The sequence below is a fragment of the Neofelis nebulosa genome, chromosome 12, assembly GCF_028018385.1.
Source record: "Neofelis nebulosa isolate mNeoNeb1 chromosome 12, mNeoNeb1.pri, whole genome shotgun sequence".
Taxonomy (NCBI): Eukaryota; Metazoa; Chordata; class Mammalia; order Carnivora; family Felidae; genus Neofelis; species Neofelis nebulosa.
In genome coordinates, this window is record NC_080793.1 from 64,655,700 (window position 1) to 64,667,012 (window position 11,313).

At 43.0% G+C, this 11,313-nt stretch overlaps 1 protein-coding gene across 1 annotated transcript; it reads left to right on the top strand.

The window, feature by feature from the left end:
• The first annotated feature begins 6,947 nt into the window (after positions 1-6,947).
• On the top strand, positions 6,948-8,679 carry LOC131491930 (heterogeneous nuclear ribonucleoprotein A1-like). The gene has a single exon (XM_058695448.1). It carries the CDS (start codon positions 7,003-7,005, stop codon positions 7,963-7,965), a length of 963 nt encoding a protein of 320 aa, XP_058551431.1. The 5' UTR covers positions 6,948-7,002; the 3' UTR covers positions 7,966-8,679.
• Positions 8,680-11,313: the final 2,634 nt, after the last annotated feature.

Below are 11,313 nucleotides of genomic sequence, written 5' to 3' on the forward strand. Positions count from 1 at the left end.
ACATTTACTTAAAAACATTTTTTTAAGAATTATTTTGAGTAGGGGCACCTGGGTGGCTCAGCTGGTTAAGCGTTCGACTTTGGCTCAGGTCATGATCTCACAGTTCGTGAGTTCAAGTGCTGCGTCGGACTCTGTGCTGACAGCTCAGAGCCTGGAGTCTGCTTCAGATTCTGTGTCTCCCTCTCTCTGCCCCTCTCCTGGTCGCACTCTCTCTCTTTCTCAAAATTAAGTAAACTTTAAAAGAAAGAATTCACTGAAAATTTAAACAAACAGGCATTTATTTGGGCAATTTGAAATGCGATTTATGAGATCCAAATTCAGGTGGAAACCTAAAAAAAGAATTATTTTGAGTAAAATAAGAGATTTTTTTAAATTCCCCCTGCCAGAAACACACAAAAATAAGCCATAGTAACTTCTTAACTGATCTACTGTTATCAAATGTGGACCATCCCTCCTTCAACCCCAAGAATCTATCTTTTACATTACAGCAAAAAAGAGTTTTGTGAGCTATTTCAGTGACTTCCCATTGCTATTAAGATAAAGCAGAGCTCTGGGGCGCCTGGGTGGCGCAGTCGGTTAAGCGTCCGACTTCAGCCAGGTCACGATCTCACGGTCCGTGAGTTCGAGCCCCGCGTCAGGCTCTGGGCTGATGGCTCGGAGCCTGGAGCCTGTTTCCGATTCTGTGTCTCCCTCTCTCTCTGCCCCTCTCCCGTTCATGCTCTGTCTCTCTCTGTCCCAAAAATAAATAAAAAAAAAAAAAAAAAAAAGATAAAGCAGAGCTCTTCATCAGGAATTATAAGACCCTACACTGACACCTACCTACCTACCTACCCAGCCCTCCAGATTCATCTCCCATGAGATTATACCTCACTCTCTCAGCTCTAACCCAAAGCTTTTTAAAATCCCCTTTTCCTGTCTTGCTCCCTTCTGCCACAGAGCCTTTGTCCTTCTGTTCTCTCTTTCTGGAAAGCTCTTCCCTCCTCATCTTCACCTAGATAACTCTAACCCTGTAGATATCAAGTATTATTTTCTTGGGGAAGCCCTCTCTGACCTTCTGGTCTGGGCCACATCCTACTCTTTTAGGTATTCATAGTATCTGAACGCCATCAAAGTATATATCCCAGTTGTAGTCTGTAAGTTGGCACTGGGCACTTTAAGTTTGTGAATTAAGAGTATATTAGTCTCTCCCAAATAAACTGTCTCTTTTGGATAACTGTCTTAGGAAGAAAATTATCTTTTGGACTTCCTTCCTTTCTCTAAGGTGACATCTAGGTATTGAGAGTAGCTTAACACATCTTCCCCATTGGCCTTGAAGGAGCAGGAGGCAAATGGGGGGCAGCTGGGAGACAGTGGGTCAAAGAGGTCAAAGCAAGAGGTGGGAACCTCTAATCCTGAAGAGGGGGAGAGTCTGACATCTAGAGAAACTGAGCTAGGAGTGGCCCTAAAGGAACCTAAAGGAATAAGCCCAGTGTTTCTCCAGCCGCTTAGGGACCACATTTGTTTTTTTTCATCACTGATCACCAGTCTCACTCGTCCTCCTTCCTCATTTTCTAGATCAACCTTAGATGGTGCCAGAGATAACAGTATCTCCCAGGAGTCTAGGTTCCTATCTCCACTGGGACCTCCTGTCTCCCCTGGATGCACACAAGGACTCTCAGCGGTTCAGGAATAAAGTATCTCCCTAAGATTCCCACCTAGTGGTGAAACTACATGCCACTGTTTTATAGTGATGAACTCCTATGTCTCCTACCCCTCACACATAGGGTGGTAAGGTGTTATGCAGTTTTCACTGGCTTTGTATGCTTTTATATGTATTTTTTAATGTTTATTTATTTATTTATTTATTTTTGAGAGAAGAGAGAGAGAGCAGGGGGCGGGGCAGAGAGCAAGGAGGAGACAGAATTTGAAGCAGTCTCCAGGCTTCATGCTATCAGCACAGAGCCCAACATGGGCTCAAACCCATGAACTGTGAGATCATGACCGGAGCTGAAGTCAGATGCTTAACCAACTGAGCTATTCAGGAGCCCCTGCCTTTATATTTTAAATATTCTTTTCTATAAGAGAAAATTATGGTCAAAATATGTATATTTTTGGTTTCATGTTTGAAATTTTATTAAAATGGGAAGACATGGTGTCTGAGATTCAGGGGAGGGGAGTGACATGGACACAGTTGGGGTTGTTGCTGGAGGGAGCTGGTTATGTTGGGGTAGGGGTGGGTGTGAATGTGTTGAAGGAGAAGAACAGAGCTGTCAGATGGGAGCTTGTGTGTGAGGAATCAAAGTAAAAGGTGCCAGGATTTTCCTAGGCTCACAAACTGCCTTTTCAGGGAGGAGGAGGTTGATAAGGCAGAAAAAAGAGCATCACAACTTTAGTGGGGAAGAGGCAGATCTCCCACTAATCATCTCCAGTTACTATAACCTCTGGTTATACCCACAGGAGTTCAGGGTAGAACACAGCACAGAGAATATATCTGTACTTTCTTACCATGGAGAAAGGGGGGGGGGTCATCCTGTTTCTAGGGTGAGGCCTTCTAAATTACCTACCCAAGATGTGGAATCAATCAGTTAATTAGTGAATGAACAAATAAATGCCATTGAGTAATTCAAGGAGTGATACAAATATAGTTGGAGCAAGAAAGGCAAAAAAGGCAGGTATATTCCTCTAGCCCTGTTGGGACAAAAAGTCCTACCAGAGCTCTCCGACGTCAGGGAGGGCCAAGACTTTGTTTTTGTTGCCATTCATTTATTCAACACAAACAGTGATTGTCCATTATGTACCAGATTCTATTCGAGGAACTGGGGTGTAAAACAATGACTAAAATAGATTCAAAAAATAATAAACATGGATCTTAGATTCTAGCAGAGAAGGCAGAATTAGTAAAACACCTAGTATATGAGATAGTGACAGGTGCTAAGGGGACAAGTGAAAGCAGAGGTTGCAATTGTGACAGTGATGTGTGAGCTATCTACTGCTGCTGGACAAAGTACCCCAGCACTCAGGAGGCTTAAAACAACAGTACATTTTATTACCGTTCACGGTTCCTGTGGAAGTAGATGAGGCAGGCTGTTTTGACTTAGTCTCTCACAAGGCTATAGTCAAGATGTCAGCCAGGGCCACAATCATCTGAGAGACCCAGGCAGAAGCTAGTTCTCCTCCTCCTCCTCCTCCTCCTGCCCCTCCTTCTTCTCCTCCTCCCTCTTCCCCTCTCCCTCCTCCCCATCCTCCTCCTCCCCTCCCCCTCCCCCATGTCCCCCTCCTCCCCCTTCTCTCCCCTTCTCTTCCTCCTCCCCCTCCTCCTCCCCTCCTCCCCCCTCCTTCTCACCCTTCCTCCTCCTCCTCTTCTTCTTCTTCTTCTTTTTCTTCTTTCTTCTTCTTCCTTTTTAAGTTTATTTATTTACTTTGTGTGAAAGAGAGTCAGCACAGAACCTGACACTGGGCTCTGTCTCACAAACTGTGAGATCACGACCTGCACCAAAATCAAGAGTCGGCCACTTAACCAACTGAGCCACCCAGGTGCCCATGAAGCTAGTTCTTATGACTTATTCTCAGAAGTTACATAGCACCACTTATGTATTATTTACCTCTTACTGCTTAACAGGTCACCCCATAACTTAGTGGCTTAAAACAAAAACATTTAGTAGATTGGTCTCTGAGTCAAAACTTGAGACAGGGCACACTGGGAATGGTTTGTCTCTTCTCCGCCATGTCCTCAGCTGGGACATTTAAAGCCTGGGCATCTGAGATCATCTGAGCTCAATGGAGGCTAAAAGATCCACTTCCAGGGAGTTTACTCAAATGTCTGACTAGGTTGCTTCCTCTCAGCCTGAGCTGCTGGCACATGGGCCTTTCCCTAGGGCTGCTTGAATGTTTTTAACATGGTAGTTGAATTCTCCAGAGCAAGCAATCCAAGAAAAACAAATAAAAACCAACCCTTTTAACCATTTATGACCTGGTCTCAAAAGTCACATAGTCTCATGGGATGCCTGGGTGGCTCTGTTGGTTAAGCGTCCAATTTCAGCTCAGGTCATGATCTCACAGCTCCTGAGTTCAAGCCCTGCGTTGGGTTCTGTGGTGACAGCTTAGAGCCTGGAGCCTGCTTCAGATTCCATGCTCCCTCTCTCTGCCCCTCCTCCACTCACAGTTTCTCTCTCTAAATAAATAAATAAATAAATAAATAAATAAATAAATAAATAAAATAAAAAGTCACAAAAAGTAGTCTCAATTTTTGACTGGACAATGGGAGAGGGAAAGAAGCAATATTTGTGTTTGTTGTACCATTTATTCAGCACAAATTGATAAATTGCCCATTATGTGCCAGATTATATTTTAGGGGTATTTGGGAGTAGAGCAGTGAGTGAAACAGATCCAAAAGGTATCATTTTTTAGAGAAGAAGATGGAAAACAAATTAGTTAAAATATATACATATATATTTATTTAAACATGAAAATGACCTGGCTTAGTCAATAGAGCATGTGACTCTTAATCTTGGAGTTGTGAATTCGAGCCCTAGGTTGGATGTAGAGATTACTTAAAAATTAATGTATTACAAAAAAAAAAACATGAGGTGCCTGGGTGGCTCAGTCAGTTAAACATCTGACTTTGGCTCAGGTCATAATCTCACAGTCTGTGGGTTTGAGCCCTGCATTGGGCTCTATGCTGACAGCTCAGAGCCTGGAGTCTGCTTTGGATTCTGTGTCTCCCTCTCTCTCTGCCCCTTCCGTGCTGCTCATTCGCTGTCTCTGTCTCTCAAAAATAAATAAACATTAAAAAATTTAAAAAATACATATATATATATATATATATGTATGTTTTATGTTGATGTGTGCTTAGAAGACACCTAAGGAGGTTGCAATATTTGGTAGGGTGATATCCAGTCCAGTCCCAGGGCTCTTTTGCCTCATTTCAGAACACTTTCTACAAGTGAAACTCCTGCCCTCTGTTCCCTCTCAAAGGTCCTCACTTGTCCGTTGTTTACCTGATTTTTTTTCTTCTTCCTTAAATTCTATCACAGCAACAAATAAAGTAATATTAGCCATGACTATTGTACTACAGCACCCCTTAAATTGGTCCTGATTTTACACTGGCCTGAGTCCCAAAATCTTCTCACTTGACCCCCAAATTCTCTCCATTCCTTGTCAGAGGCCACAGGGAACCCTTTCACCTTTAGTTTCCCATGTGACAGGGAGTTTTGACTCCTGTAGGGAATCCATGTAGCTATCCAGGTTTGCTGAGTGGGATGACTAGCCTCAGTCTTTTAGCTGCCCTGGCCCTGGGGAGCCAGAGTTCAAATTGGAGCACATCTAATTTTTCTCACCCACATGTACAGAAGTGGGCCCTGACACTGAGGGTGACTAGAATTCAAGTGGATTCCCTGATGGGCCCCAACACCTCCACTGATATTCTAGCACACCAGGATGGATTCCTCAGCCCTTTGTACAAACTTCTGCTCCTGCACAGCTCAACAGGGCAATGACACCTTCTTTAATTAAAATAATAATAATAATAAAAATGTTAATGCTGTTACTTTTGTGCTGACCACAAGAAGGCGCTGTTCCCCAACTCATGCACACTCAGTGCACTTTGAATAAAGCAGTCTACTAAAAAGGTTTCTGGTTTCCTATCAAACCCAGGGACAGTTGAAAGTGACCTGAGACCTTCAAACTGGGATGTACTAAAATCTTTGGGAAAAAGAAAGAAAAATAAATGAAGTGTTGCAACCAGTTAATATGATTTATATGTTAATTTTCTCATCTTCAGCTCACACTTTACAAGAGGGAGACCTCTGGTCCTAATTCTGGGGCTGTCCTCACAAAAGGGATCATATTTAGCCCCCATAACTAGAAACTTCTTGCTGGACACCTTTACCCCTAATGTCCAGCCCCCAAAAAAGGGGCAGAGAGAGGTTGATGGTGTCCCTTCTCTGACCTACTGCTAGGAAGAAGGTCTTTCCAATACTCTAAGGCCCTGATTCACTCTCGGGAACAATTAATACCAGCAGACACTCTTCCTGAAGGCTCTTGCCATCCCTGGCAAGACTTTGCTCTTCTGAGTGTGGTCTCCAAAGTCCCAGAATATTCCAGGAAGCACCTCCCCAGTCACAGCGTAATAAGTAGACAGAAGCCAACTCTCATATACTGTCCGTGGGGCCCAGCACTTCCTATTTCTATCTTCATACCTTCCCCTGCTAGGAAGGTTTCCAGTCAGGATCATACCCTTCCTGGAGGGTCAGCCCTGAGCATGCCTCTGGCAGCTTCTCCTATAGTGTATGAGAAGGACCATTGGCAGTTCAACATGGTGAGCCACACTGTTCTGAGTAAATACGGTTTCCGAGGGGTATGTAAGTATATCAGTAAGGCTTATAACTAGACTCTGGCCTGCAGTGACTGAAGCACACATGATAGTGTCAGAATCATGATGTCTAGGAATGATAACAGAGTGTTAGGCACTATCAAATATGGGGGGGAAACGTGACAGATTGGCTGGCTCAGTCAGTAGAGCATGCAACTCTTGATTTGAGTTTGAGCCCCACGCTGGGTGTAGAGATTACTTAAAAAAAAAAAAAAATCAAGTAACAAATGGTTTTGTTATCAGCTCTAGTGAAGATTTAGATACTATTCTGTTTTCCAAGATGGGAATAATTAACAGAACTAAGGAAGTAGATCTCCACAAGAGTCCACTTTTCAGTTTCCTTCTAGAAAAAACAAAATGTAGGGACGCCTGGGTGGCTCAGATAGTTAAGTGCCTCACTTAGGCTCAGGTCATGATCTCGCAGCTCGTGAGTTTGAGCCCTGCATAGGGCTCTGTGCTGACAGCTCAGGGCCTGGAGCCTGCTTCAGATTCTGTGTGTGTGTGTGTGTGTGTGTGTGTGTGTGTGTGTGTGTGTGTCTGCCCCTCCCCTGCTTGCACTCTCTCTTTCTCTCTCAAAAATAAGTAAACATTGCTTTTCTGCCCGTGGACACCGCCGAGTAAGCATCGTGAAAGTCTCCCCTCCCACCGCCGTCATGTCTAAGTCAGAGTCTCCCAAAGAGCCTGAACAGCTGCGGAAGCTTTTCATTGGAGGTTTGAGCTTTGAAACAACCGATGAGAGTCTGAGGAGCCATTTTGAGAAATGGGGAACACTTACGGACTGTGTGGTAATGAGAGATCCAAACACCAAGCGCTCCAGAGGCTTTGGGTTTGTCACCTATGCCACTGTGGAAGAGGTGGATGCAGCCATGAATGCAAGGCCACACAAGGTGGATGGAAGAGTTGTGGAACCAAAGAGGGCTATCTCGAGAGAAGATTCTCAAAGACCTGGTGCCCACTTAACTGTGAAAAAGATTTTTGTCGGTGGCATTAAAGAAGACACTGAAGAACATCATCTAAGAGATTATTTTGAACAGTATGGGAAAATTGAAGTGATTGAAATCATGACTGACCGAGGCAGTGGCAAAAAGAGAGGCTTTGCTTTTGTGACCTTTGATGACCATGACTCTGTAGACAAGATTGTCATTCAAAAATACCATACTGTGAACGGCCACAACTGTGAAGTAAGGAAAGCTTTATCTAAGCAAGAGATGGCTAGTGCTTCTTCCAGCCAAAGAGGTCGAAGTGGTTCTGGGAACTTCGGTGGTGGTTGTGGAGGTGGTTTTGGTGGGAATGACAACTTTGGCCATGGAGGAAACTTCAGTGGGCGAGGTGGCTTTGGCGGCAGTCGAGGTGGTGGTGGATATGGTGGCAGTGGGGATGGCTATAATGGATTTGGTAACGATGGAAGCAACTTTGGAGGTGGTGGAAGCTATAATGATTTTGGCAATTACAACAATCAATCTTCAAATTTTGGACCCATGAAAGGAGGAAATTTTGGAGGCAGAAGCTCTGGCCCCTATGGTGGTGGAGGCCAATACTTTGCCAAACCACGAAACCAAGGTGGCTATGGCGGTTCCAGCAGCAGCAGTAGCTATGGCAGTGGCAGAAGGTTTTAATTACTGCCAGGAAACAAAGCTTAGCAGGAGAGGAGAGCCAGAGAAGTGACAGGGAAGCTACAGGTTACAACAGATTTGTGAACTCAGCCAAGCACAGTGGTGGCAGGGCCTAGCTGCTACAAAGAAGACATGTTTTAGACAATACTCATGTGTATGGGCAAAAAACTCGAGGACTGTATTTGTGACTAATTGTATAACAGGTTATTTTAGTTTCTGTTCTGTGGAAAGTGTAAACCATTCCAACAAAGGGTTTTAATGTAGATTTTTTTTTTTTGCACCCATGCTGTTGATTGCTAAATGTAATAGTCTGATCATGACGCTGAATAAATGTGTCTTTTTTTAAATGTGCTGTGTAAAGTTAGTCTACTCTGAAGCCATCTTGGTAAACTACCCCAACAGTGTGAAGTTAGAATTCCATCAGGGTGATGCCAGGTTCCATTTGAAATTTATTTGCAACCTGCTTGGGCACAGAAGCCGTTGTCTCCACAAACATTGGTGTGGTTGAACTGACAGTTAATGTGTTGTGACCTGGAGTTCACCGTTAAAAGGGTCACCCAAGCAAAGTCGTGGAGTTTATTTGGTTATTAGTATGATTGTTGGCACATCCTATGCAATATATCTAAATTGAATTATGGTATCAGATAAAATTATAGATGGGATTAAAGCTTGTGTATCGTCCATTATCATGTGTAATCAATAAACGATTTAATATTCTCTTGAAAAAAAATAAGTAAACATTAAAAAAAATTTTTTTAATGAATTCTGAATTCTGTTTATAATGTATAAAAGCAAACAGCGCCACCTAAGCATACTCCTCTTGTGACTTCTTTCAACAAAACTCTTTGCAAAGTATTTATTTCCCCGTTCTGGTAGATTAAAGTTGGTTCTTTGCTACATTTGCTTTTTAAAAAAAAAATGTTTATTTATTTTAAGAGAGAGAGAGCACACATGAGTGAGGGAGATGGCATGACTAGGGGAGAAGTCCAGAGGGAGAGAGAGAATTCCAAGCAAGCTTAAGGCTCAGCCCGAAGCCCCACACGGGTATCGATCCGACAACTGTGAGATCATGACCTGAGCCAAAATCAAGAGTCGGGCACTTAACTGATTGAGCCACTCAGGTGCCCCTTTACCACATTTGCTTTTTATCTTCCTGTTTAATGAATAAATCTGATATGTGAAACATAAGAATTTTAATTCATTTTTTCTAACCTGACAGAATAATTCAAATAAATTCAGTTTCAGATAAATTCATCAAAACTTAGGTTTGATTTTACTTTTGAGCTATTTCCATTCTATGTTTTCAACAATAAGCAAAAGAGATGGTGAGTTGTAACTTCATTTTGTCCTAACATATGTCAGGTATCTGCCAAAAGAAAAATTCAGTTCTAGGTGCTGGGGTTACAGAGAACAACATATATGAATTAAATCTTCTTGAGAACTAGTTCTTGGCAACCAAAATCACCATCATCCATAGATTCAGTATAATTTCTACAGTTCGTTACAACAGTTTCGGTTACAAGTAGGAAAACAGCAGAGAATCAGCTTAAGTCACAGAGATATTTATTATCAGGATTCAAAGGACTCACAGAACCTAGGGGCTGAGATGCAGCCCAAGTTCAGTAATGAACTGAAACCAAAGATTCAGCTGTGCTAGGAAATCTTTTTATTTATTTTTATTAAAAAATTTTTTTAACATTTATTTATTTTTGAGGGAGAGAGAGAGACAGAGCATGAGCAGGGGAGGGGCAGAGCAAGAGAGGGACACAGAATCTGAGGCAGGCTCCAGGCTCTGAGCACAGAGCCCAATGCAGGGCTCATGACTCACGAGCCGTGAGATCATGACCTAAGCTGAAGTCAGACACTTAATGGAATGAGCCACCCAGGTGCCCCTGTGCTAAGAAATCTTTATCCTTCATGGACTCTGTCTGCACGTGTGCTTTGCCCTCTTTCTCAGGGGGGCTGGGCTTCTATACAACCCAGGCAACAGAGCAGAATGTGTCTTCTCAGAGATCACACTTTCACATCTGCCCTGCTTTAGGAGACTGGCCAGACTGAGATTGGAAAGAGGGAGTGGGAAGACTGGGGGACCAGCCCAATAGTTCAGGTTTCCTACAATTGGGATTTTAGAGAACATGTAATCTAGTAGCCTCTCTCTCTCTGTCTCTCTCAGTTTAAAAGTATTACATGGACCTACCTTTGTGATCATTCATAATCATACATAGGAAAACGCTAAAATCTCCTAACTCCAATTCTCCTCTCTGCATCAAGGATAATCACCATTAATAGTTATATATACTTCCAGTTTACTACTTTCTTTGCACCCATATCTGCATCTATATCTATCATCTATCTACCTATCCATCTCAGTACACTTTGAATAAAGCAGATTACCCTCCATAATGTGAAATGCCTCATCAAATTAGTTGAGGGTCTTAAGAACAATGCCAGGTTTCTTGAGAAGGAAGCAGTTCTGCCTTAAGATTGCAACATAGGGGTGCCTGGGTGGCTCAGTCGGTTAAGCATCTGACTTCAGCTCAGGTCATGGTCTCACAGTTCGTGGGCTGGAGTCCCACATCGGATGACCTTGGGGGTCTCTCTCTCCCTCTCTCTCTCTGACCCTCACTCAGTTGTGCCCTCTGTCTCTAAAAAAAAAATAAATAAATAAAAATTGCAACATAGAAACCCTGCCTGAGTTTCTTGCCTGCATATCTGAGACTCAAGACTATAATACCAACTCATCCCTGAATTTCTAGCCTGCTGGCATGCTCTATAAATTTCAAACTTGCCAACCACCATATCCTATTGGTTTTATTTCTCTAGAGAACCCTGACTGATACAAATTTTGGTACTGAGTGTGGTTCTAGAGGAATACAATCTTTTTTTATATATAAAATTATTTAATGTTTTTATTTATTTTTGAGAAAGACAGTTTTATTTATTTTGAGAAAGAGTGCAAGCTGGAGAAGGGCAGAGAGAGGGAGACACAGAATCCAAAGCAGGCTCCAGAATCTGAGCTGTCAGGAAAGAGCCTGATGTGGGGCTTAAACTCATAAAACGTGACATCATGACCTGAGTCAAAGTCAGGCACTTAACTGACTGAGACACCCAGGTGCCCCTACAGGAACACAATCTTTTTTTTTTTTTTTAATGTTTATTTGTTTTTGAGACAGAGAGACAGAGCATGAGCGGAGGAGGGGTAATTTGAACCAGGCTCCAGGCTCTGAGCTGTCAGCACAGAGACCGACTCAGGGCTCGAACTCACTGAGCTGTGAGATCATGACCTGAGCCGCTTAACTGACTGAGCCACCCAGGCGCCCCAGGAACACAATCTTAAAGTTGAATTCCTTG

Bases quoted from the DNA above. Each gene is read 5' to 3' on its own strand.
- LOC131491930 (XM_058695448.1), top strand. From the start codon at position 7,003: ATGTCTAAGTCAGAGTCTCCCAAAGAGCCTGAACAGCTGCGGAAGCTT.